This window comes from Poecilia reticulata, chromosome 4, assembly GCF_904066995.2.
Source record: "Poecilia reticulata chromosome 4, P_reticulata-male-v2, whole genome shotgun sequence".
Classification (NCBI taxonomy): Eukaryota; Metazoa; Chordata; class Actinopteri; order Cyprinodontiformes; family Poeciliidae; genus Poecilia; species Poecilia reticulata.
The window spans coordinates 20,777,958-20,805,061 of NC_088833.1; the positions used below are offsets into that span (position 1 = coordinate 20,777,958).

Genomic DNA, 27,104 nt, shown 5'->3' on the forward strand with positions numbered 1-27,104 from the left:
TTTTTCTAAATCCATCCATTAGTCAGTTTTAGTAGCCTCCCTCCACAGTCTTGTGGTTTCTGTTGGTTCCTATGATCTGAATCGATGAAGATGACGTCATGGTCCCTGTTTCGAATGTCGGGAACGCGCCCTGGGTAGGAGGCCGCGCGTTCTGCTGGGGACACAACTTGTTCAAATCTAAAGCTCAAGGTCGTTGACAGCCTCCGGTACCTTGGATTTCAGGTACTGTCTTTATCCCAGAAAGACATAGGACTGTCTCGCTGCGTATTACCAATTTTAAACTCGCCAGAAGAGTGTCGGGAAGCGCACTCGTTTAGGTTGACTATGCTAGTAGCGCGGCTAACGTTAGCCAGCTAAAGCTAGAGTTTATTCGATTAAAAACAACCCGGATTTGATTGTTGTTTGTTACCAGGGATACATTAGTTTTTATCTGTGTGAGTTCCTTTGTAACGAAAGGTAAACGTGTAAGTTTTATTCTTCTTTTCGCGTTGGTATGTAGTGTCAGACAGATAAAACGGCCATCGCGGCTGTTTGCTAATGTTACTGTTTGCTTTGAGCTATGCCAGCACTGGACGGCTGCTGTTTTCTACCACAGCCTGTCAGTGGGAAGTTGCTTAGCTTAATTTTAAGCAATCTTCCCTTCATATTTTGCCGAATATTTTGTTATGTAAGAGTTTTGGGTATGTGTTTGAGTTGGTTTCGTAGTTGCCATGTCTTTCGGTGTTGTTCCTTTTATGGCAACTTTTTTCCTGATCTACATCTTGCTTTGCGGCGGAAGAAAGTGTTCTCCATCAGCTAGCTGCTGTTTTCGCATACCGTCGCTCCCCCTTTAAACGGCAGCGGTGAACGACTCTTTTGTAGCTTTTGTTTGTTGATCCTTTCTGGTTCTTTCCTGATAAATCCTCAGCTTAATAGGATAAGCACTTTTTCAGGCTTTGCCTTAATACGTGAAAACGTAGCTCTATTTTACTTTTATTATATTTGCCCCCCCTGATCTGAAAATGTTGCTGTTGTTGCTTGCTTTCTTTTTAAAACTTGGTTTGGATTCAGATTTTGCTTTCTTGTTCTTTGATACTATAAAGAGTGAACTGGACTTTGTCACTCAGTTATTGGTGTTTGCTGAACTTATAAATCTGTTAGGCTAACTTTTATGAAATTTAACATTACAAAATAATATTGGACCACAGCCATCTAAAACCCTGAATTTGCTTCAGCTCTGTTCTCATGCCGCAATGCCAATCTCCAAGCTCTTTTAGCTGAAAAATGGAAAAAAAAAACTAATCTGGTTAGATGGGAACCGCTGGACAATTTTGACTAACTGATTTTACCACATTTTCAGGAATATCCTCTCCCACCCCCCTTCCCCCTCTGTCAGAGCATGGCTCAGGAGACCAATCAGACGCAAGTGCCAATGCTTTGCACTATGGGATGTGGTTTCTATGGTAACCCCCGCACCAATGGCATGTGCTCTGTCTGCTACAAGGAACACCTGCAGAGACAACAGGGAGGGGGACGATCCAGCCCTCCCGGAGAGAAAGGTAGGACAGAAAACCTGCCAACAACTGGGTTCAGTCTGATATGGTTTGCTTTCAGGAGCTTCAGAGCTCCTGAATTTGCTAAAAGGGGTTGGAGAACAGCTGCCTACACTGTGGCATAAGAAAGCAACAGAGTGACATTGTCATGTGCTGTTTAACCTGAACTCAACTTACATCTGATCTTCTTTGTCCAAGGCAGTGTGTTTTCTTTATCAAGACACTTGAAATGAGCGGGAAAAAAATCTCTCTGTAAGTTCTGTGTTATCGCACTTTTCTTTTCACACAGCTGCTTCATCACCGTCAGGATCACCAACATCAGCGAGTGTAACCGTGGAAGACACAAACTCAGAGCTTAGTACAGAAGCAGCAGGAACCCAAGCTGAGGAACAAACAACCAGGTATGCTGACAAACTCCTGGACCATTTCTCTGTGTTTTACATGTATAAAATCTGTCTCATTTATCATGGCCCCAATATCTGGTCTATTGATCACCAATACAAAATGGGATGGCAAGCCTTTTTGTAGGCATAAAAATGAGTAAAACAATGTTGACATGAAGGTTGAGAATAAGTGAGTTTTTAAAAAAACTGCATATTTGAGTTGGTTATTGCTTAGAATATTCTACCTTTTTTTTTTTTAGTTCTTCTCTTTATAAAGTAATGTACGACAGAGTATTAGGGCCTTTGTAGATCAAATAAAAAATAATGTGACCACGGATGACAAAATTTCTGCCAAAAACTCAGAAATGTCTTGATCAATTTCACATATTTACAAGAAAAGGCTTGGATATTCTCTATCAAAAGTTCTACATTTACAAGAAACAACAATAATTCCCCCTTGATTAAAGGCAAAAATGTACAATGTTTAAACTATGAAATTTGTAAGAAAGAAAAATATCTTGAATTGATCAGAGGAAATCTCAGAAGTTTAATGAGATTATAAAGTCAGACATTTGCAACAAAACATGACAGAAGTCCTGGGATTGCAGTGGGGAAAAATTGGGAGTTGTGCATCTGGATATTTTCCAAAGTGTAAGTGGGACATCTAAGCTCTTTTCCGGTATCAGAATATCTCCCGGGTGCAGAGTCGACACAGCCATGTTGCAGCTTTCCTGACTATCCGTATCCCGTTCGGGGCGCTCATGGTGATTCTGCACCTGGGACGTGTCGTTTGATACAGGAAGAGCCTGGATGTACTATTTACACTTTGGAAAATATCCAGATGTGCACCTCTTTAATTTGCCACTTCAGTCGTAGATGATGTCACAAATGTTTGACCTCAGTAAACCTCAGAAATTTTTTTAGGCCAATTTCTGGCTTCATAATGTCAGAGGATATCTTAGTTTTATTGTTGTAAATTTATGTCTCTAATCTTGGAAAATTGTCCTTTTTTTCTCACAAACTTACTTCTTTGCACATTTTTCTTTTTCTTTTTTTGTTTTTCTTTTTTATTTTTCAAAACATATGGTCACATTAGTTCTTCAACCTTTTCAAAAGTTTTTAGTAGCAAGCTTACTTATGAAAATCAAATTTAAGCAGTATTTAGATTGGTTGAGCGATACATTTGGATTTTTATTTTTTTTGTCCTTCTGTTGTCAACTTGTAGCTTGCACGTATCTAAATGGTTGCAGTGTAGGGAAAATATATGTTGTCTTTGTTTGGTTGGTGTATTGGAGGGTGTCAAACTCATTTTCATGTCAGACCACATCAAGACCATGAATGTCCTCAAAGGGACAGATGTGACAGAATGCATAGATAAAACCATCAAATTACAAACTGTTACAATATTATAGCTTTTTCTGCATTTGAGTTACACTTCTGTTTGTTTTCTATTCACGATGCTGTGATATGTCCCTATGCAAAATAATATTTCATCAAACAACCATTATCTTGAAGTTCTGTTTTTGTGGGTCTCCAATTTCTAAAGGGGTACAGAAATTCTAATATGTCTCACTAAGTTGGAATGTGGCGTGAAAGTGCACTATTTCTTGCACATTTGTGTGTCGAGCCACTCTTGAACCATAGATGTCGTCAGAGGTGTCTCTCACCTGGACTGAGGAGAAAGCGAACTGGACTGTTGCGCAACGGTTCAGAGTCCTGTTTCCAGGTTGATATAAATTCCGCATTTTATTTTGAAATCGAGGTCCCAGGGTCTGAAGGATGAGTGGAGAGGCACAGACTCCATGTTGCTTAGAGGTCCTGTGTAATATTTTCGGTCAGTGATGGTTTGCAATCAGTCATGATCATTAAAATGCTAAAAAAAAAAAAAAAAAAAAGCTTTAAATAACTTTCACTGTCTGAGACGACTGGAAAGAAACATTCCACTTTTGCCAACATAAATTTTTTTTTGATTTATTCTAGCACAGTGGTTCTTAACCTTTTTTGAGGTACCGAACCCATCAGATTCATATGCGTATTCACTGAACCCTTCTTTTGTGATAAATAAAATGATTTTTTTTCCAAATTCAAGACATATGGGGTCTTGAATTAAGAAGATCACCAAGTCTTCTTAAAAGGTAGAGTCTCTGAGAACAGTTCTTCAAAATATAGTCGGTGTTTTCAGCAAAGTTGAGCTGACTGTCCACAGGAACGACCCAAGGTATTTAAAATTTGCCACAGTTTCAACAGGTTGGAAATCAAGAGAAACTGGAACCACTTTAAGGTCTTGTTTAGATTATTTAATTAGCTCTATATTCTTATGATAATGAGAAATTTATAATGAATAAGACTTTGCGGTATTCTGAGTTAGTAATGTAATTATGTTAGTTGTGTTACCACCCCCACGCCACTAGAGATGGTACCAACCCCGAAAAGGTGCGACTAAGGAGCAGATTTAGAACTACACCGAAGGCTACAAAATTTGGTAAAAACAGTGAGCTTTGCTGAAGTAATTAAAAACAAAAGTTCAAATCCATGCTGAGAGTGGAGCTCCTTCAATCAGTGATCCTCCGCAGCACTGATTGGCTAAGCAATGTACCTGATCCTCTGCAGCAAGTGATGGCAAAACGGGGGGTCATCACAACTTTACACAAGTGTGTCTTTACCTCCGCGGCAGAGGCTCCGCCGAACCCCTGAGACCGACTCATCGAACCTCTGGGGGTTCGATCGAACCCAGGTTAAGAACCACTGCTCTAGCATTTGCCCCACAGGCCTTTAGTTTGACACATGATATATAACTTTACGATTGTGCCCTTATCAGATTTCGTGCAATGAACTTTAATTGCAGATTTAATCTGATTTTTCTGTCTTATCTGTCTCATCTTTCTGCTCCCTTTCATAGATACTCTTTCTCCATAAATCTTTTTTGACTATTTGATCTGTCTAATTTCAAACTGTGCTCCTGTTTTGTGATGTCAGTCCCAGCTCTCCGAGCCCAGTAACTCAACAGATGACAGCTATGAGCATCTCCCCAGACTCGGGGGCCGTAGACTCGGATCGAGCAGTGGTCGAGGAAGCGGAGGAGGAGGAAGATGAGGAGGAGGGCACATCCAATAGCGCAGGTGAGCATCACATAAGGGGTTTCCAAAACAAGTCCTTATAGTGGTGTAAATGGGGGAAAAACATGCCTCTTATTTTATGCACTATTTTAGTATTCTAGTATTCAGTCTTTGGTAAAATAAATGTGTATTTCTTAGCTTTCACTTTTTGTTTCAGACAATACCGCTTTAATGCATACTCTTTGAAACTTGTTAGTAGTCATCATCATACTATTTGTATAAAAAGTTGTTACACAACAAATCACCTGTCCATGGTGCTTTTGGTAAAGATGTGTGAAATGTTTCATAATACCGTATTTTCCGCACTATAAGGCTCACCTAAAAACCTTCAATTTCCTCAAAAGCAGACAGTGAACCTTATAATCTGGTGCGCCTTATATATGAACCAATATTGAGCCACAACAGGTCTAACAACTACGGTAAGCAGCCTCCGACTTCATTTTCGCTCGTAGAAGAAGCTGCGCGTGGTGCATGCTGGGATAGTTGTCAAAAAACTGGTTTGCTAATAAAGTTTGACTGACCTATCTACCTACCGACCTGATAATCAGGTTGTTTGCAGGTCATTTAGCACCACTTTCTCCACGAACATGCTGTGCGCGAAGAAGGGTGACCATCGTCCGGCCACGCCCCGGCCCAGTCGCAGAAGGCTCTCCTTGCCAACCCGAGTCGGACTGTTTTTTTTTAACATTCTTTATGTCAACAAAGTGGCTTTAGACATTCATCCGGGTGCTTCGAGTAGGGTTACCAAGGGACCAGCCCCTATACATTTAAAGCCGGAGGGGCGGGGGGAAGAGGGACAGAGACTGCGGTGGCAGCATGTCGGTTGGTCTGCATTACCCAGAAAGCAGTTGGGCACAATATCGCAACACCAACACCGTGAGTGAAATGACGACTGTGGCAGCCTACTATATAAAGTACTCGGGGACCACTTCTTTATTATTACACATCCATACGGGACGGGTGGCAACCGTAACTGTAGCGTCTATTCTATGCACCTTAAAATGCGTTGCGCCTTATATATGAAAAAAGTTTTAAAATAGGCCATTCATTGAAGGTGCGCCTTATAGTGCGGAAAATACTGTAAATAAATCTTTCATCACATTAGCATTAAAATAAAAGCTAACTTTTAAGTTGAGCATATTTAATTATGTCCACTCCTGCAGTGGAAAGAGTAGTCTTGTAGTAGTGAGAGAGTTTTGGGTTCGATTCCAGCTTCCTTCGTCGCCCCTTGTTGATGTTCTCTTGGGCACCTAAGCCCACATTTTGGTGTTTGAATGTGTGAGTGTGTCTGGGGGAATGTGGTTATTCCCTCAACATGCTTCAAGTAGTCCATATAAGTAGCAAAGGGCTTTTTATCTTCAGTCCACAGCATCACAGAACCAAAGATTTCCCACTGCATCATGCTTTGATTAACAAGCTGCTGTCTGCTTCAGTAATATACCAGGGGTCAGCAACCTTTTTAATTCAAAGAGCTATGTTTTCACCTGCTGCTACAAAATGAGTGTAGAGCCAAAAAAAGTATTAATTTTATAAATATGGGCTGAATTAATTGTATTTTGAAAGCTAGGGAGATTTAAACTAAAATGTATTTTTATGTTTAGATGTTGAAGCAAAATGAATCGTCTCATCTTTGCAAGGGGCAAAATTCTCCCTAAATTTTGTGTAATAAAGCCAGCTAAGTGAACCCTTTCCATAACATTGTGAAAGATGGGTAACCCACCCAAAATTTAAAGCACATAGTTAGAAGCTAATAAACATTACATCACTTTTTAAAGCCTCGTACAATCGATGGTCTTCTCTTGTAAATATTCAATGCTGAAAACATAAAAAAACTGAAAATAGCCACCCTTTCTAGTTGCCTTTATGATAACCATACATCTTATTTGGTTTTGCAAGAGCCACTGCATAGAATCCAACGAGCCGCAGGTTGCAGACCCGTACTGTATGCTAACAGGATAAACTTGGATCCTCATCCAGCCTTGCTTGTAATAGCTCCGGTTAATTGAAACCTTAGATTTTCCTTGTAACCATTTCCTGACTTGTAACTTTGACCCACAACTGTCTTTCTTGAATTGCATGGATTTCTTTTTGGTTTGCCTCTTTTTAAAAATGACTAAGGGTCCTCCCTCATCTAAGCATGTGCTGTTTTCCTTCTAACATCAGAACCTGTGGCTGACGATGCGCAAGCATCTTCTGAAGGTGACCAAACCCCTGATAAGAACAAGAAAAAGAACCGCTGCTTTTCTTGCCGGAAGAAAGTGGGCCTTACTGGTAAGTAGGGAAAGCAGTTTCCACACTTTTGGGGTAATTATTAAGCTCTGCCTTGATGCTGGGCTCAAAAAATTTGCAACCTGTGGCCAAGGATTGCTGCAAATTTTTACTTTAAACCCCACACTTAGTAGACCCCTCGAAATTGCTATTAATGCAACATAATTTTGTCATTTTCTTTATGGAAATTGCTTTTCTTCAGTGTTATCAAATATTTTGTTGCTAGATTCTTGCGTTATCTCTCTAACCATGTAGAAAATTGGAGATGTAGTCTGTGATCCAACTTCTACCAGCTCTGTTGTGGTGAACAACACAGCAGGACAAGTGGGGTTTGTGAGCAGCACATACACAAGGGTGATGATTCACAGCACTAAGACCCTCCTCCTGGCTCTGAAAGGATGTTTGTATTGTACACGCTCCATATTTTGCTTTAGAAAATATCTAAGATGGTGTCATGCCAGAAGTACTCAAAATATATTTATATTTCACACAAAAATAGATGAAACTAGGGCCAGCTGAAACGTGTTCAAAACTTTAATCACAGTAAAAGGAGGAAATGCCTCCAATGTCCTCACAGTCGACCACACAGCATGCAACCAATATTGTACAAATGTGAAGTGTTTGATACGTTGCTTAGCAACGTATCAAAGCTTCGAGATCAGAGTCCCCTGCTATAAATGTCCCAGGTAACGTTCAACTCCTCCGCATCCTGGATATTGTATTTATTTTTAGCGCCATAAAGTATGAATAATCTTCATCTCGCATTAACATTTACAGTCATGATCAAAAAATTCCAATATATTTTCTGATGAGACTTGTTTGTTATATTAAAAGCACAAACGCTGTTGATGTGCAGAAAGTTGCATTTGATGTTAAGATGTTCATTTGACAGAGGGATTTGTATTGTTCAAACCAGTTTGAACTGGTGCATATTTTGGTGCTTCGTTTTATTTCTGTGGAAATGACTGATTTTAGCAAGATCTTTGAAAGGGTTTTTTTATCTCCTTGAAATGGCAAAACTTTGACTGTAGAATCCTATTATGCTATATTGTCTTTACTATTCTTTATTGACACAGTTAGGACAATTTGCGTTACAAAAACTGTTCTCAGCGTGTAACCCTTAGGAATTATAAATTCACACTGCAGCGCTCAGCATTTCTAAAACGCTGCTAACATCTTTCAGTGTTGATGTTGAAAACATCTGTACAAATTTGCTGCATTCCTTCCTCTTATCTGAAGTCTGTTTTCAGCCTGAATGAACAGTAGATGGGTAGCAGGAAATTATTTTTCTAAAAGGGCTTCTTCCATTTTAGTACTTCCTCTTCCTTCAAATCTTAGCACTTATTAAGCACTTTGAGTTGTCTTCGACATGCAACAACTTGTGCACTGAAAAGGGGATTCTTGAGCTGCCAATCAAGCTAAATTTCCTATTAATGGAAAAACATTTACTGTCTGAAAGATCTATATGAAAGTACTTTAAAAAAAAAAAACTGTAGTTAATTGAACTTTCACTACGGTTCAGAGTTCAGTGCAACAATCCACGTAAAGCAGAGCTGTTTGGAAGTGGCCTGTACTTGCATAGTGTTTTATTAAGTCCAGAAAACTCCAAAGCATCAGTTTGTGTGTATTTATATTTTTTTATGCTAATGGTTTAATTAAACAGTTTTCTTCTTTCTCTTTTAAATCAGGTTTTGACTGTCGCTGTGGCAACCTGTTCTGTGCCATCCATCGCTACTCTGACAAACACGACTGTCCGTATGATTACCGGAGTGCAGCGGCTGCACGCATACGCAAGGAGAACCCCATCGTGGTGGCTGAAAAAATTCAGAAGTTATGAGGACTAAGTGCAATAAAAGTCTCTAAGACTTTGTGAATTTGAACAATGGCAACTTGGATGAAAAACACCTGACATCATGGCTTCATTTGTTCAAGGTAGTCGAAGGCGGGCGGGGTGGGGCAACGTGGTCGCAGCAAAAAGTCAAGACACGTCCCTTACTAGTGTTTCCCTCCCTCTTTCTCTCGCTCTCTCTCTGCTAGTGACTGCAGCTAAATCTGAGTGTCTGTTTTAGGCTTGTATGAAAGTGTGTGCGCGAGCGTGCGTGTGTTTGCATACATCTGCTTGAGAGTTGAGGATAGAGTAAAGTAGGGGCTTGACGGACATTTGTTTTGCCATGGGGAGGGAGGGGATCTACATTTTAGGCCTTTTTTGTTTCTCAGCTTAGAGGGATCGTGTTAGTCGTTTTTATTTGTGCAATCCCTGTGGGTCATTGAAATAAAATGGGTATAAGCAGTTTGGGAATGTGCCACAGCCTGGATAATGAAACCATGTTATTCAGAAGGTGTTAGTTCAAAAAGAAATCATGTGTCAGACCTTTTTAAGGGCTTTGGAATATTTTTTGTCTTAGACTTTAAAATTTCTGTAACCTTAATTTTGAAATTGCTTTCCCCGCCCCCTCTCTTTAGCTCTCACCCTTTGGATCACCACGTGTTGAAGTCCGAAGGCTCAGCATTTTTTTCAGACATTTCTTTCTTTACGTTGACATGTATGGATACTGGGTACATGAACAGCTATTGATTGGGGAGGGAAAGGTCAGAGCTGACGGAGAATCTTGACTTAACCGAGTGATTGAATCCTGTTTTTGTTTTTCCTGTTTTAATGAGCGTATGACTTCAGAAGATCTATATTAATATATTCTAGTTAGCTTGAATTGTGTGATTGCATTCTATTTATTTTATATTGTTTGGTTGGTATGTGCTGGAGGATTGGCGGCATGTGTCAGCAGATTGTTAGGATTTGCACTTTGCAGTTTTATTTAATTAATTCCATCCTTACTCTATAACCATGAAAGTAAAATAATACAACCTCTCATATGGATTGGAGTGCAGTTTCGCTGCAATCTGCACATTAAGATTGCCTTTTTTCTCACTTTTATTTTTTTTTCTTCTTTGAAATAAAGCACAACAATGGATATCAACTGCAGAGCACAAAATATGTGCAACCCTACTTGGTTTTGTTCAGCATTTTGGTCATTTGAAGTTCATATCTGAGCTATAGAGCAGGCTCAGAGAAAAAAAAGCCTTGTTTTAGTGATGAGGTGTACTATATGAGGTTTTCCTTGAAAACCTTTTTTTATTTTGTGCTTTTTTTGTTTTTGGAGTCAGAGTGAGGCTCCATGTTTCTCTAACCACCAGCAGACCACTGACACATGCTGAATGAAAACTGACCCGGGTCGCGGTTAAGCTACACAAAAACATGTTCTGCTCAGCTACAGCAAAGATTGTCGCCGTGCTGTGCTTTCTTTTTTCTTTTTCTTTTTTTTTTTTTACATAGCAGTCTGATTCAGACGAGTCCTTATGCAAAGATCGCTTCTAGCTAGCTTGTTTTCAGGAAGATCTGACCTGATGCATGTGTGCAGTTGGGACATGAAGCGCAGCGTTGCAAGTTGACTGCATAGTTGGAAGTGTTGGAGCTGTAGTCTGAAAAAGGGCCACACTCAGCAGTAGCACAATGCATGGCTGAAACCTTTGGGGCTGAAGTTATCAGGACTCAACAGTTTTTTGTTTTTTTTGTTGTTTTTTTCCAAATGTAAATAACATATGGCTCCAATTCATATAGTATAATCTTTATGTAGATTATTGCCAGGTAACTAAGGTGATGGATTGAGGTGAAGAATAGTACTATGTGTATTAAAGTGCTTTTCATAATTATCCAAAAAAAAAGAAAAGTGCCCTTACTGGCACTGACAATTTTACCAATTTATTACCCCATTAAATGTACAATTATAACATGTAAAATTTTGTGTTTTCTGTAAGCCACCTGCTACTTGTAACTTCACCAAGCCATGCGTCTTTTATTTTTTACAATCATTATGTTTAAAATAAAAAATAAAATAAAAAAAACGCCTCCTTACGCATTTAACATCCCTTACTCTGTATTCCAACCCACGCTTTTATCCTGTTACTGATATTAAAAGTTTAAAAAGGCCCCTGTGTCGTTCAGGTAGCAGTTGAGGTTTCAGGTTTTCATTATTTAAGCTTTCCCCGTAAACGTCGCTTGATCTTGATCATTAAGTATTTATAGAAAAGCTGAAAGGAAACTGCAAGGTGTTTTTTTTTTGTTTTTTTTAATGATTGTTTTGTTTTGTTGTTTTTCCCGAAAAGAAGCCAATGCAGATTGTGATCGATGTGAAGCTTTTCTTCTGAGATGAGTTTCCGCTTTAACTACTCGATTTGAATTCCTGTTGAAGTCTCTGTGTTGGTGATGGACATGTCTGAATGGCTGCTGGGGTGAGGACTTGGCATGCCAATACCGAGCCCATTTACCTGCGATAGGCTGAGCGTCTATAAACCCCGACTGTGATTAATTTCTCCTGCCATTTTGCATCTAGTGGAAAATTGAAATCCCGATGGGGGTGAATCTTGGGTGATGACGAGACAAATAACGGTCTCGCTTTACAAATACTCATGGCTGGTGCATTCTGAATTTACATGCATATATATATATATATATATATATATATATATATAAATATAAACATACTTCCCAGACTTTCAAATATTGTTTGATGCAGAACATTTAGTTTTGCTTTACAGATGACTTGTAAAAAGATTGTTCGGCTGCGTAAATCATGGGGGGGTCCCATGGTTTGTGCTTATTAATGACTGCTCATATCAGTAACCCGACCCTGTAAACAGGCTTTTTCTAATAATTCCGAGCAGTTTGAATGTAAACCACGATATTTCACACAACATGTTATGATGTCAATTTAACAGACTATTTGGATTTTATTTTGACTGTTTCAGGGAGCGAATGGATAGCCAGTTGTCATTTTTACGCAAGTGTCAGTTGAACCACTAACATCGTTTAGACTGTGATTTGGCACCAGCAACTAGGGTTAGCATTCCTGCATAATCTAGATTCCATCAGTACATTAGCCTCTCTTTTTTTCTTTCCTGTGTGTTGATTATGTTCTGCTGTCTTCAATTCAATGTCAACATCACCGTTCTTAATAAAAGTCTTCATCCAACAGGAGGTTTGACTGATATTGATAAATCTATATCTTATGACTGGTTTAAGTTCTGCTTCACCACAGGAGTAAATGCAGATTAAGGTTATTTTTGATCACTGTCTTTAAAGATGAATTGTGGAGATTTCAGATTAAAGTTTTGTTCAGAGATAGTTACTGTCCTTTCGCACTCCAGTCCCCCAGAGACGCCACTGGATAACCTTTTTTTTTTTCTTCTTCTTCTTTTAAGTTAGGATTGTATGATGTGTAAGATTAAGTATAAAACAATAAAATCACAAAGTTTATTTTAAAGTATACTTGTCTTTTGCTTTCATTTTTATGCACAAATGTATTGCTTTTTGTACATATTTTTCTTACATTACAACTACAAACATGGTAGAGCAACACAAAATAACACATAATTATGTTTTGCTAAAGTAAAAATGATCTGCCTCCTCTCTACTCCAGCACACCTAAGGAAAGTCCTGGCTACTAATTGACATATTTCACAATTTTAAAAGAGGTCACTTTTATGGTTTGCCACAAGTCAGATAGGGGGAAGAGCATCCATGTGGAAGATGATCTAATTGGATTTGATCTAACTAGAAACACGAAGCTGTAGGGATGCTTTTCTTCAGGGGGAACAGGAAAACTGGATGGAATTGAACGCGTTGCAATCTTTGAAGAAAGCTCATTGGTGTCTGCAAAAGGGTTTAAGTCAAAGCATTCTTGTATACATTAGATTGGCCTATTCAGTTTCCACAACTAAGTTTCACAGAGAATATGTGGCATGCCTTGAAAACTGTTGTTCAAACACCACCTCTACTCAGTCTTGGCTGACTTCCAAAATTAAAAAGGAACATGGCTGACGCATCCCGAGACGTACAGCTGCACAAAATAGTGCTTTGGGAAAGGCAGATTCAAACGCACCTCACATTTCCTCTGATTTCTATTTTTAACCAAATTTTGTAAACTATCCTTTTCCTTGTGCACAAACTGCTCGTCTTTTGTACAAAGTTACTCAAGGCAATGCAACTTTTTTGCTGTAACATAATGTGAAAAAGGCTAATGGACGTGAATGCTTCTGCGAGGCACTCATGCGCTAAATGTTGCATTGCCGATGTAAACCGGCGCTCTTGTCTGCTTTTGTACTTATTGTTTTGAGATTCAACAAAATGCTGTTGGCACAAAAGCTACCATTCAGCAGCACATAATGTGTTTTAGTGTTCAGCGACACCAAGAGCCTGCCCAAAGGAAATGAGGCTGTCTTGTCTGTGACCGCTGTTGTTTTTGTAACATATCGTAAAAATATAATTACATGAGCATTTGTGCTCTGCTGAAACTGTGCATTCTCTGATGGTACTGCAAAGACTCACCCCAAAAACATCTGTTAGTTGTGGGATCCTAAATCATATAAAAATGGGTCTGTGTAAAGTGGCCTACATAAATAAGTGGAGCACTATTGCAGGTGCTGTCTCTTACGAAAAAACATCCAGAAAAGAAAAAAAAAAACTGAATATGAACATACTGAATATGTGCTGCAGAAATCTAAATGTTATTGGTAGACTGTGCACACTGTGTGACATCAATTTAGTTCCCTATTTTCAGCTCTGGTTGTCATTCATTTTTACTCGAGATTCAAGCACCTGGAATGAGTCCTCACAGAAGCCCTGCAGGCCTAAAGAAATTAGATGTTTAACTCGGCGTACGCAGCATTCTGCTGGTATAGAGGACGACTGTGTGATAATAACCATGACTGAGTCGTCTTCTACTTCCAAACTGTTTGTCGCTGCTGTTCTAATTATAGTTCTAGTGCTTTAGCACATGCAAAGTAGTTACAAGAAGCAAGGTGTTTTTCAACCTTCTGTAGTATAAAACTGCGTCCCATAGTTGTTTCTGACCTGAGACAAGATGGCTTCTGCATATCTCTATGAGGAAAACAACTATTCATCAACTAAAACTGAATTTAAGCATTTCTTTGCAATGTGCTTGAATCTTTTTGTAGAAATTGCTTAGAGTTTTAATTTTTGACTTTGTAATTGCCCCTTTTAAAAAACTAATTTCACTTTTGTCATGTACTTTTAGACAAAAAATTTTTTTTTATTGTATTTAATTAATTAGATAAGTTGCTCTTAAAAGCAACTTCTGTATAGTTCAAAAACTTTGAAAGCATTTGGACTAACTAGGTTTTAACATCAAGTGATTCTGGAGGTTAGCATTGATGCTTGGAATAAAAAACATTTTCCCTGGAACATTTAAATGTAAATGTTCGAGATGCTAACTGGGGATTGTAGAACACGCATGTGAGCAGCAATACCCTAAAATCCAATCTAGCTTTTTCAGCAAAACCAGTCCATAAAGATCACCACTTGAGTAATATGAGAATATTTATTAGCTGTCAAAAGTAAAACGCAAGCTGTAGCAATCTGAACCATCTAAAGGCCGTGCAAACTCTTGTAAAACTGATAAAAGCATTTCAGAAATCTAATCTTGAAGGACACAAAGGTGTGAATAGGGATTTGAACGTGCTCTAATAATAGACCTAATCTAATCTTAATAACATAACAGATGGAAAAAATGTTTATCTAGTTCCTTTGTGATGGTTAAATGAAAGGTTTGATCAAAGATTCCAAAGGATATTAAGTCTATTGACACAGTGCATAGCAACAATAATACCTCTAAACCAAATCCTTTCAACATCAAACATGTAAAACCAATACTCACATGTTTCTCTAAACCTTACACAGTAATATTATAGAAAATGATACATAAGTTGCAATTCAATCTATATTTAGGCAATACAGGTTATCAGAATAGAACATTCAATCAAGCCTGTTTACAAACAAAAAGTCTCACAAACATAAACAGTGTCTGTGTTTGTTGCATTTTTGTTTCCACCAAATGTTTGGTGGAAATCACTTGGCGCAATTTATTATTATTTTTAATTAAGTTACTTGAGACAGAAATTTTACCCAACAGTAGTGATAATGCTCACTACTGCACTCAAATAAAATACACTTTTACTTTAACTTTACTTTTATTACTCAAGTAAAAGTAAATAATACGGTGTAATAAAACTATTCCTAAAAGCATAAGTAAGTGTAAGTTACTACCCAGTTCTGGTTGTAACACTACATACTAGCTTGAACCAGTTATTGATATTTTTGTTTCGTTAACACTTGGTTCTTGTGCGACTTATCTCTATTTATAGCAAATATGCAAATAAACTGACGTGGGGTTTGTCAAACTAACTCCGGGAGCTTCCGTCACACACAAAAAAGTTTCGCGTCATATCCGGTCAACTACGCTTCCGGATGCGGTGAAATAGCAAAGACGAAGGAAAACACCGCTCTTACTGGGATTATTTTAAAGGACAAGACGCTGCCGGTGTAGTTAGCTGAGACACCAGCAAAGCTCACATGGGACCCATGTAGGACGTTTAAGTCATTTCAGACGGTTTGTTACGGCAGTCTTCATGTGAGCTGTTTGTTTTTTACGGAGTGTTTATATCTCCGAGTTGCTAGCTTAAGCCTCGGTTAGCGGGTGCGCAGACAAACAGCTTCTCTGTGAGATGATAATCGGACTCGCTGCCGTTTAACCTGATATAGCGCTCCCTCTTTTCCTTCTTCGGTGGGGTGCAGCTGTCTGCGCGTTTGGTTGTTTTCTAGAAGCGTTTACATTGGGGGGTTTTTGTACTAGGTTAAAACACAACCAATGGGTTTGTAATCAAGCGAACAAAAAAAAAACGAGGATTTTGGCCCATGAAGCCCACGGGTTTGCTATTTGAAAAGGTAAATAGAGTCTAACTTTACAAAATGGCTGGACCCCGGACTTCAGTCTCTTCCAGGAAAAACCTGCCTATAGTTTGTAAATAGTACTTCCCCGTCAGCTGCTCGGCTCCACGACTTTTTTCTGTTTCTGCTGGTAGAGGACCTAAACTACACCCTGTGTTGGAAACTGAAGAGGAAGATCATTTATTTATTTATTTATTCTCGTTTGTCTAAGGAAAGTTTATATTTCATACGCTGAGCTCTTCAACTCAACAGGTACGTCAGCTTTCCTGCTCAGCATAATGTGAATTAGAGCAGTTTTTCCTGGTTGCCTGATGTATTAATTATTATCTCACTGACGATGACAGCAGACTGTGCAGTTGGTGCTTGCAATTTCAAAATTGGATATGCAGAAAACCACAAAAGAGCTCAATCATGCTTTAGCCCAGTAGTCTATTTACAACAGCTGTCTGGCTAGATTGGAAATTTGTGACAAAAGAGATGAATTAAATAAGATTTTAGAAAAGACAAAGGAATTATTGCTCTAGAGTTAAACCACTTAAAAAGGACCAGTTTTTTTAAAAAGTAGGCTCTCATGAAATAAGGAACAAGTTAAAGCAAGAGATGTTTCAAAATTTTGCTTCCAAACTTTTTGACATGTAAACACCAATTTTAGCCAGTTTTGCTACATTAAGACATGTAATGTAAAAGAGGGAAATAAACACAAGTTTCACAATATGTCGTTCTAGATTTTTATCCAGAGGAGTTGGTTTTAATTGAGAATTCAATCGAGAGCAGTTTGTGTCACCATGTTTAACAAATGCTTGAAAACAAAGATAATAATGCTGTACTCCATTTATCCTACGCGTCGTCCTTAAAAAAAACAAAAAAACATGTCGTCACAAGCGAAATTTTATTTTCAAAAGCTTCTTACGCCTTTTTGTGCTTCCTTTTCGATATTGCAAATTGTTAACTTTGAGCAGTCTTTCCTCAGTAACTCTGTCCCCAACAAAGAGTGTTGCAATAAAGAGTAGAGCTTCTGTGTGGTGCGTTCACTGACCAGAAAAAGATTAGATTATATGGATAGATGGAAATTCTCACAGACTGGTCATCGGTCAGGGCAGGTCAAACTGAATATTGACCAGTTCAAGTGAACGACTCAAAAAAAAACCTTTGCACAGTGCTGTGAATCCTATGTTATTGTAATGTTTGTACAAAACAAAATAATCTTCCTAGTTAATCTGAAAAAAAAATACACATTTTTAGTCATCATAGAGCAAAACCCTCAATATCTAGAGCTCCTTTTATCTTTTTTGTTTTTAGTTGCTGACATCGACTCATCTGCATAGTTGGCAAATGCTTAAATTGGTCCCATATTCATCTTCATAGAAGTTCAAAACAACAATTCGCATTTTGCACCCAGATCTTCTAATATATTATCGTGGACTTGATCATATGTTGAGAAACTTGCCAGAGATGCAAAAATGTTCATTACTGTCACCTCCAGGCAAAGTAAAGTGGCTCGCGCATGACATTGTCATGAGCCTCTTGTTGTGTTAGAATGGAGCTGATGTATATTCGCTGGTACAGTGACCCTCTTGTCTTCCTGCACCGCAGTGAAGGATGAATGGCCTCTCTTTCAAAGAGCTCTGCTGCCTGTTCTGCTGCCCACCATGTCCGAGCCGCATCGCATCCAAGCTGGCCTTCTTGCCTCCGGAGCCCACATACGCCTTTCTTCCAGACCCTGAAGCGGACCCCCCGGCACTGGGCGCGTCCGGGACGTCGAGCCTGCGGTCGAGGAGCGGCGCTTCGGTCTCCGGAGGAGCCGGCGGCGTGGAGGGGAAGTGGAAGCTTCACCTGACGGACCGAGCAGAGTTTCAGTACAATCAGCGAGATCTCGACGAGGTGGAAGTGTTCTTCACTCGCTCCAGCAGAGGAAACCGAGTCGGCTGCATGTACATTCGCGTCGCAGGGAATGCCAGGTGAGAAGCTCGAAACGGTCTCGACTTTTTTTTTTTTTTTTGAGATTGTGATGTTCCAGATTTGAGATTTCTTCTCTCTTTAATTTTAAGTCCAGTCCTCAAATGGAGTCCTCCATGACACTCCACGTCACGGAGTGTGACGTGTACCAAATATGTAGGGTAGGCAGGGTCGCAACTACATATTATTCAGGTGGATGCGAAAACATAAATCCCCACCCCTCACCCCAAGGAAGGTACGTCAGGGTGAAGGAGCGTAGAAAACATATGTCCATAGCACAATAATACGGCATGCTTAGGGTGGATCTACTGGAGTCGCACAACTTCGTCCATTTATGGTGGGACAGAAACAAGCGACAAGCCTGAGACATGCTTACTGTGTCACATATGTCTTAGTCTGACAACACAGGTGCTTAGGTTGAAAAACTTTCTCCTGAACATCCTGGACCTTAAAATAATTAACAGAACCGTGCGGACCCGTGTTGCTCAGCGGAAACGAAGAATAAATGTTGCTGGTGGCCGGTTCTTGAGCCCTAGAGTTCATGCTGTTGATATTAACGTAGAGATGCACCAATCAGAGAGAATGATTCCTGATCTTTGTTTTTGCAAAGGTTAAGTATAAGATATGACTTTTTATTTATTTATCAGAAACTGAAATTTGCAAAAATATTTGATTCAGGTTATCGTCCTCCCCTTCTTCCTGTTAACTGACTCAGAAATGTCCTCATTTGTGGTTTTTCTAATTGATCGCTGTCAACTAGCACTCCTTTTCCCTAAAAGTCTAAACTTTATTTCTTCCTTCTGACTCTTTAAAAAAAGTTAAAGTTTTGGTTTCTCTTGTTTATTTTATTTTTTTTATGGTTGCAATCATAAATAAGCAGCGTTGCCCTCGGTGATGTAAGTTTCCAGTAAGTCGGAGACAAAGTCGTCACAGGTCTGCGTCGTTGACGCCGTGTGCAGAAATCTGTACACGGCTTTATGACGCTGGTTTAAACATTAAACAGTTTGTTATGAGACAGGAACATAATTTAGATTCATTGAGGGACCAACCCTGCTAATGTATGCAGTTGCTGATTAACTTCTAAAATCAGTTAAAGAATAAATTTTCAGAGGTCATAGCCATCTGGGTTTGTGCGAGCAGAAATACAGAAAAGTATATATTTGATGCATATCAGTAAGGAGAGCGACATGTTTTTATTGCGTTGTGGCAAAAACTAGAAAACCCGTTTCCATTAGAGCGGTTTTTATTATTTATTTGCAACAAAATTCTTGTTCTCGGCTATTAGCTGAAATCTTATCGGTCAGAATCTACACTGACATTTCTTACCATAACGACGTGCCAGGAATCTTAAGTACATCTACCAACATTTCCTTTGAATCTGCCTCTCCTCAGATTTACCGTCCTCTTCTCCCATGGCAACGCGGTCGACCTTGGCCAGATGAGCAGCTTCTACATCGGCCTCGGCAGCCGTATCGGCTGCAACATCTTCTCCTACGACTACTCAGGTTATGGAGTCAGCACCGGCAAGCCCACCGAGAAGGACCTGTACGCGGACATAGACGCTGCCTGGCATGCTCTGCGTACGCGGTATGTTCTAGAACCATCCAGGACTCACAGAACTGCATTTTAATTTCTTTAGGGTTCATTAAAGCGCTAGAAATTTGTATAAATTGAATTAAAAAAAAAAAAAAGAAAAAGTAGGAAACATTTAAAGAAAGAAATCTATTTGAGCATTTCTCACTTATTTCTTCCTGTTTTCTAAGCCCTGATATTCATTTAAAAAGTTTTTCTGGCCCCCATCTACAGACCACAAATTAGGTCATCTTCAATTTTAATGGAATGAAAATTTAATATTGATCGATTTTCCAGTTTTTTTAATTGTTAATTGAGTAAAAGTAACCACTTCTGTTGTTTATTGTATCTTTTCAAAATAAAGACTCAACAATCTACAGTTTCATAAACTATCTACTCCATGTTAATAATAAAAACAGTGGATATAACTAAATCCACTGGATTGTTTAAAATCCACGAAGTTAATTTGTGCACAAAAATTCAACTAAATTCAAGATTCACTTTACTGTCACTCAGCGCCACCTTGATGCTGAACTAAATTACATTGCACAAGCTTGCATAAAAAATAACAATAAAAATGACAATATAGTTAAAAAAGATGCTTCTATAATAAAAATATTTATTTAACTGAATATAAGAGGCTTCTGGGACTGGCCAACGCCAAGCTCTTCATTTCCTTGAGACGCTGGAGGTGAGTTGAAATGGGATTTACCTCCCAGAAACCCCCAAAATGTATCGCAGCTGAAACTGAGGGATGGTGGAAGCTTTCCTCAGACTCAGGTCAGAGGTCATAGGTTATAAGAAGCTTCTCACTTAAGTTATGTCCTAACTAGGGGATGTGGTGTCCTAACTCTTTCCCCAGTGAGAATCTACATTTTTATTTTGCGTTCATAAAGTAAAGTATATTTTTTCTGTTTTCTGTTGTTAAAATGTAATTGAATCCTTTTTTTTTCCTGACACTGATTTAAAAAAAGATTAGATATTGTTCTTTGAACATCTATTGTGGAAGACCTGAACCTTTTCTATTGTCCTCAGTTTTCCACATGACTGTAGGTACAATTTTTTCACATCAACTTGAGAAGATGGGGCTTATAATGGCAAAAGTTGTGCTTGGGAGGGGAAAACAGAGATTGGTGGAAACGTTTGTGTTTTGATGCACCGTTTATCTGGAGAGATTACATAATGCAGAACAAAGTAACGGTTTTGTCTACAAAAGTTGCAACAGAACCTTTGGTAACATCAGTATCGTTCAGCTTCGTGAAGGTCAATTAAATGCAGGGCATAAATGTTCAACCAAACAAACTTTCTGTACTGATACCAGATCTACCTGGAAAACTTTGGTGCAGGTGCCTCACAATGTGGCATGAATTCAAAATGCCTGTTCGTCTGCAAAGCGCAGATATGATTTTGTACCCTTCTGTTATTAAGATTAATGGGTTTAGAAAAAAAAAAAGGTGAATTCAGTGTTTTGACAATTTTTTTTTACTGAAATAAACTAAAAAAAAAAGAAGGGATTTTTATTATTAAGTGGCTGTATTTTATTTGTGCTGCTCTCCATCTTGACACTCCTTTTGCTAACAAGTCTTTCTCTATTCATTTTATGCAGCTACTGCATAATCCCAGAGAACATTATCCTGTACGGACAGAGCATCGGGACGGTTCCCACTGTGGACTTGGCTTCGCGGTACGAGTGTGCCGCCGTCATTCTTCACTCACCTTTAACGTCTGGGATGAGAGTTGCCTTTCCTGACACAAAGAAAACCTACTGCTTCGATGTTTTCCCCAAGTAAGTCTTCCTCACCCTCTGCTCAGTGCTACACGTCTCCTTCTAGGGATGCACCGAAATAAAAATCTGGGCCAGTATTGATGCACAATATTAATGTTGCTACTATGGCTAATATTTATAAATGTGTATTCTACACCTACCTTTTTAACGGCATCAAAATAAACATCGCTGTCAACTGACCAGACAAATGCACATGAACAACCTCCTTTCCCCTACTGAAATGCAAAAGGTAGCAAGATGGAAGTAAACATTGGTTGATGATATCGGCCCAATACCGACCTTATTGCGGATATATTGTGCGTATCTATCTCTTGAGGGTGTTCAAAGCGTGGCCAGTGAATATGGAGCGGGAGAATCCCAGTGATAATTCACACCTCAGTGTTAGATTCAATAGGTGGGTGAGAAACAATTTGTTCCAAGGAGAATCTGGCTCGTCTAAATGAGCTCCTGCGTACAACAGGTGACTGCGTTTGGAGCGTGAGGGCAGAAAGGGCTTCATCACCTTGCCTAGCAGATGTTTATGTGCTGTATTGTAGAATGAGGTACTGAAACACCTTCTGCAGCAAGATGTTCTCGCAGGTCTTCACAGGTGATCTGCAACCATTCTCATAATCCTCTGCATATTTTATTTTTTTGGCCCAGCAGACCTGGATTTACCAGCTGCTCTGCCTGTGGCGTTGGATTTCCTGATTCCATTGCTTCCAGTTTGAAGAAACACTTTAGACTTCTGAGAGGCTTTTATAATCTTCCCCTGAACCATAAAACTAAACATTTATTTTCAGAGCTACTGAGAATTCCTTATAGGATCTCATGATGGCACTGCAGAATGAGGGATTTGCCCACGTTGAATGAAGTTTAAGCCTCAGCAAGCTAATGTGGTGTGGTGTGGTGTACGTAATCAGCATTGCGCATTTGCATACATTCAAAGCAGTAAAATAGTCTAGTACAGACGGAGTTTTTTTCTTTTTTTTAATTACATTTAGGTTTTTGTTGGCTCTAGTGGCCTTTGACGGTTGTCAGACAGGAAAGCGGGTTGTGAGAGAGAGGAAATGCATGCGGCAGACCTCCATCTTAGTCCTTGACGTATATGAGTCGCACTCTTTTACCCCTGCAGTTTTCCATGTTTGATTGAATTTCATACAACTAACTGTTGCTTCACTAAAAGTTATTTTTTTCTCGGAAAACACCCCAGTTATCAGAAGTCACCAGGAAAGAAGCATGCTGAGGCGACTTCTCAAATACTATCAGGCCAAACATTATTGAGATGAAAGACTGAACCAGTAAAACCAGTCATGTCAACTTCGATTTGCATTTTTTTCTGCTAGATCGGATACATATTTGTGCTGCTGCATCATGGGTTTTGTACGTCAACACATTGCTGGTTATGAAAGTGGGATTTTCAGTTGTCCCATAAAACTTTAAAAAACATATTGCTGATTACTATATTTCTTATAGTAATTATTTGTGACTTTAATAGTATCTGTGAGTGAACTGTCACTTTAAAAAAAACAAGGGATTTTTTTTTAAACAATATTACTTGACATTCCTTGAAAATAAAAACAAAATTAGTTCATATTTAAATTGTCTTTAGCATCTTTTACCAGCTTTCATTTTACTATGCTTTTCTTAGCGTATTTAGCATAGCTAACAGTACAAAAACAGTCTTTATTTGCATGTCCTGTTAAAATGTTGATCTTTACCTCAAATCTGAAAAAAAAAAAAAAAAAAAAGCTCCCAAATCTGTCAAGTTCCTTGACGGGGCAGGAAGCTGACGAGGATAAAACAAGATCTTTTCTGCTCAGCTTTCCTGTTTTCAGCTGAAAGTCTTGCTGTCGCTTTAACCCTGAGTGACATACAAATGTCTCAACATGTTTAACCTCCACACTGAAGAGTGTTTTCTGCACTGTGACCTGCTAGCTCTTAGCACGAGAACAATCGGTGAAAATTAACCGTACTTCAGTGACGCGTAACTAAACTCTCCGTCTTCCCTTTTCAGCATCGAAAAAGTCTCTAAAATCACGTCTCCGGTTCTCATCATCCACGGGACGGAGGACGAGGTGATCGACTTTTCTCACGGCCTGGCCCTGTACGAGCGCTGCCCGAAGGCCGTGGAGCCCCTCTGGGTGGAGGGCGCCGGACACAATGACATTGAGTTGTACGTTCAGTATCTGGATCGCCTTCGGCGTTTCATTGGACAAGAATTGGCAGCTCAGCACGCCTGACCGTCACGAGAACATCATCATGTCATTTTCTTCTTCCTCTGGCACTTAAAGCGCTGCCTTGTGTGGAAGACGGAAATAATGTCTCCTTGACTGTCCATCATGGCCTGCTGGACTACAGTGTCCCGCACTTCTATCGTAGGCCTCGATGTAGCCCACGGACCAACGAGGCACAAAATCTTTATAATCAGATATGTTTAAGTGTGGAAGACGACGTTTAGACGGTTTCACTTAGCAGAAACCTAAATTGTACTGATCATGTTTTAACAGGGCAGATAATGTATCTCTATTCTGTGCAATAACATGGACACAGTCCACAGAACGATGGCATTTGATGATGTTCAAAGATACCCGCTAAGAAACCATGGAGATTTTCTAGTCTACGTATACCTTGTGTGTGTGTGTGTGTGTGTGTGTGTGTGTGTGTGTGTGTGTGTGTGTGTGTGTGTGCGTGCGTGCGTGTGTGTCTCCGTGTGTAAAACTTTAATCTGTTAACTAAAGTTGGCAGAATAGCATTGAAGCATGGGAAACACTTTTGTTCTAAAAGTCTTCATGCTAAAAATGGGGATTTTCTTTTTTTCCCTTTTTTAACAGAAATTTTAAATGAGACTCCATATCGGATTTTAGATCAAGTAATCATGGGATTTTTGTTTAATCTATTAACACACCTCTAGAATCAAGTGCAAACCTTAATAAATATAGACTCGGATTACTTTTGGTTTATTCTATAGTCGTTGTTTGTCGTGGCATTGGACTGCACTGCATTGGAGGACGTCTCCTGTCTTATGCGTGAACTGTGGTCTGAATATTTTCGGGTGGGAAAGGGACATCTGTACGGATTTAAGTTTGTACTCTTGAGTCTTTGATTTAGTCTTCACTGCACTCAATGTTTTCCTCAGGTAAACTTGTTTTTGACGTTTGGATGGGAGCGTTCCAAACTCATTCTTTCTCATTTTAATAAGCTGAATATTTCTACAGGTGATTTCATGTCATCTTTTCTTTTTTTTTTTTTATTGTAAACCAAGTAATAAACCAAACTTTGCTCCGAAAACGAAGGTACTCTTCGCAGCAAAGATTGGTGAAACTTTGACCTCCATCTTTTCTTCTTAGCAACTTCGTGTAGATCCTGATGGGGGAGTGGGATTGGCTAGAGTGGGATTGGCTAGAAGAAAGGCATTCAGAATCTCTTTAAGTGAAACATTAAAGTTATTCCTTTTTGTTCGTCTTTTCTCTCACACCAGCTCACGTTTGCACGTTGTTCTGCGACAGGAAGGTCAGCGTTGACACTAAACGGGCCTGTAAACATCTTTTTAATATTGATACTGCTGAGATGCATTTCTACCATCATACAGTGAATAAAACATTCTTTATAAATAAACATGTTGATAAAAAAAAAAACAATAATCCCCACTGTAAATACAGAGGGATGCAGGATCTAAATACAGTAATTTTTTTTTATTATTGTGAAGCACTACCTTTTTGCACAATATCAAGCTAAAAGATGTTTTCAGGGGTTTCCCCTCTTTCTTCGGTCTTTTTAATGATCTGTAAACTCTAATATTTGTGCACAATTATAGAAGCTCTACATCTTTACAAGTCTTTGTTTTCTTACAATCTGTATTCTTTTTGCAGATCCTTTCCATTTTTTATATTACAAAACTTTTTTTATGTGATATTTTGAGCTTGGTTTGGGAAGAAAAAGTAATATTTTCCCCCCACTTAGCTTTATTTTTCTTTATTTTGGCCCCAGGCTGCAAACTACCAAAGTTTTAAATCATACTGAAACACACTGAAGCTAAGAATACACCACTGTTTACCCTTATGTTTTTTTGTTGTTGTTGTTGTTTTAGCTGAGAGATGCAATGCAGCAATTTCCAGGGTTCTTCATCAGTTTCTGAACCAAAATGTCATCCTGCGTTTCTGTTGCTGATGTTTTCTGTCTTCATATGCTTCAGAGGGAAAGGTTCAAAGTTGAATTGTTTTTTTTTTCTCTTATTTATGTGATCTAATGTGTTCTAAGTTTGCATCCGTGTTTGAGTTTGAATCTTTACTAAACCATGTGAGCTGATCAAACATCATGACACAGGAGCTTTATGTAAACGGCTTCTTTTCTTACAAACTGCAGATGCTCATGTAAATGCTCCAATTCTTTATTATACTGACAATTTTATTTTTTTTTTTAGGTTGAAAAGATTTTGTTTTTCTCCAAGAGTTGAAAAGAATGAGTCAATAAAACGTACCCAGAAGTTAATAGCTGTTTTGTTCTCCTTGTTTCATCAAGACTGTGCACTGGAGCGTGACAGAAGATGCATTTCTGTCTTTTTTTTCCTATTTTTGTTTAAAAGAATGTTTTCTTAGTCTTTAGGCTTTTCTGGCATTCTTGGAATAAATGCCTCCCATGGTTTAATGAGGAATATCCCATAATGACTTGAATGAATAATTGTCTGATAAGTAAATGGGTCTTTATTTACACTTCTTGGATGCGCTGTTTGGTCACTTGTTGGCCTTTTAGCTGCTGTGTTGAACAAAGGAGAAGGTTCAAATTAGGTTTTTTTTTTTTTATTTAAGCCAGTAACAAGGACTGCGGTGTGTCCCGGCCTCCCCTCTGTCTGCTGCCACGGTGGGAGCTGTGGGAAACGGAGACAGATGGAGGGTCAGCTCCAGCCACTCTCCTTCTTCTGCTCAGACGAAGCGCAGCTGCAGCGGGCTGTCCCCCCTCGTACAAGGCACAGCGAGTGCAGGCTGACCCGCTGCAGACAAAAACAAATCTGCAACCCTTTGACACGGACGCGCCTTCTTGCTGAACGGTGCCAAGCCACAACGATGGGGGAGTCGGTACGAAGCAGTCTGGCAGCTGCCGGTAGAAGGTTCTGCTGCACGTGGCTGACAGAAGGCGCAAGAAAAGACAGATTATCATCCATGTTCCATTGACCTGTGACAGAGATGATCAGCTCGCTGCCATTCACAGATCGCAGCAGTTATCTGTCTAAATGCTGGTTTTGCGTTCAGGGAGAAACTGATGTGCGCCGAATTGGCATTTAAAGTGCAGAGGATTCGATGAAGCCTTACCGTGTTTAAATCTAACTAGTAAATGATGCAGAGACGGGAGAAACCTCTCCGTTTTAGTATGCAAGCGAGGTTTTTCAATATCCTTCCTGCAGTGGTGCCTTTTCACAGATTTATGCCGTATTCCCCTGATCTTGAGTTTATTCCTGTTGGCTGTTTTCTGCTGCGGGTTGACGTTTCTGCTTGGATTCACTCGGCGAACATTCAAGGACAGAGCAGCTTCTGCCAAATGCCAGTAATAAATATCCGCCCCGACCGACAAATCATATTTACGGTGTGTCAGCGATGCCGACGGCTGCTTGACTGATGCTAGCCCACGGCCTCATCTCAGGCATCCCTCTTCTGCTGCACCAGCACCACCTAATGTGCCACAATGGACTCCAAGGTTTTTTTTTTTTTATCCAGA

General features: G+C 39.3%; 2 protein-coding genes across 3 annotated transcripts; both read left to right on the forward strand.

The window, feature by feature from the left end:
• Window positions 1–64: 64 nt before the first annotated feature.
• On the forward strand, window positions 65–9,208 carry LOC103463616 (AN1-type zinc finger protein 5). Of its 2 annotated transcripts, none has more exons than XM_008407083.3 (6): window positions 65–222; window positions 1,340–1,538; window positions 1,822–1,933; window positions 4,892–5,034; window positions 7,195–7,302; window positions 8,988–9,208. In XM_008407083.3, exons 2-6 carry the CDS (start codon window positions 1,379–1,381, stop codon window positions 9,134–9,136), a joined length of 672 nt encoding a protein of 223 aa, XP_008405305.1. In that variant the 5' UTR covers window positions 65–222; window positions 1,340–1,378; the 3' UTR covers window positions 9,137–9,208. The 2 variants fall into 2 exon arrangements, with proteins under 2 accessions (XP_008405305.1, XP_008405306.1); XM_008407084.3 differs by lacking the exon at window positions 65–222 and adding an exon at window positions 329–456.
• A 6,372-nt stretch (window positions 9,209–15,580) lies between these two features.
• Window positions 15,581–25,883, forward strand: abhd17ab (abhydrolase domain containing 17A, depalmitoylase b). Its single transcript, XM_008407086.2, has 5 exons — window positions 15,581–16,351; window positions 17,693–18,057; window positions 19,448–19,642; window positions 21,234–21,413; window positions 23,410–25,883. Exons 2-5 carry the CDS (start codon window positions 17,699–17,701, stop codon window positions 23,633–23,635), a joined length of 960 nt encoding a protein of 319 aa, XP_008405308.1. The 5' UTR covers window positions 15,581–16,351; window positions 17,693–17,698; the 3' UTR covers window positions 23,636–25,883.
• The last annotated feature ends 1,221 nt before the right edge of the window (window positions 25,884–27,104 follow it).

Coding starts and splice junctions, on each gene's coding strand:
- abhd17ab (XM_008407086.2), top strand. CDS start 17,699: ATGAATGGCCTCTCTTTCAAAGAGCTCTGCTGCCTGTTCTGCTGCCCA. Junction 18,058..19,447: donor CGCGTCGCAGGGAATGCCAG/GTGAGAAGCTCG, acceptor GCCTCTCCTCAG/ATTTACCGTCCTCTTCTCCC. Junction 19,643..21,233: donor TGGCATGCTCTGCGTACGCG/GTATGTTCTAGA, acceptor CATTTTATGCAG/CTACTGCATAATCCCAGAGA.
- LOC103463616 (XM_008407083.3), top strand. CDS start 1,379: ATGGCTCAGGAGACCAATCAGACGCAAGTGCCAATGCTTTGCACTATG. Junction 1,539..1,821: donor CAGCCCTCCCGGAGAGAAAG/GTAGGACAGAAA, acceptor CTTTTCACACAG/CTGCTTCATCACCGTCAGGA. Junction 1,934..4,891: donor GCTGAGGAACAAACAACCAG/GTATGCTGACAA, acceptor TTGTGATGTCAG/TCCCAGCTCTCCGAGCCCAG.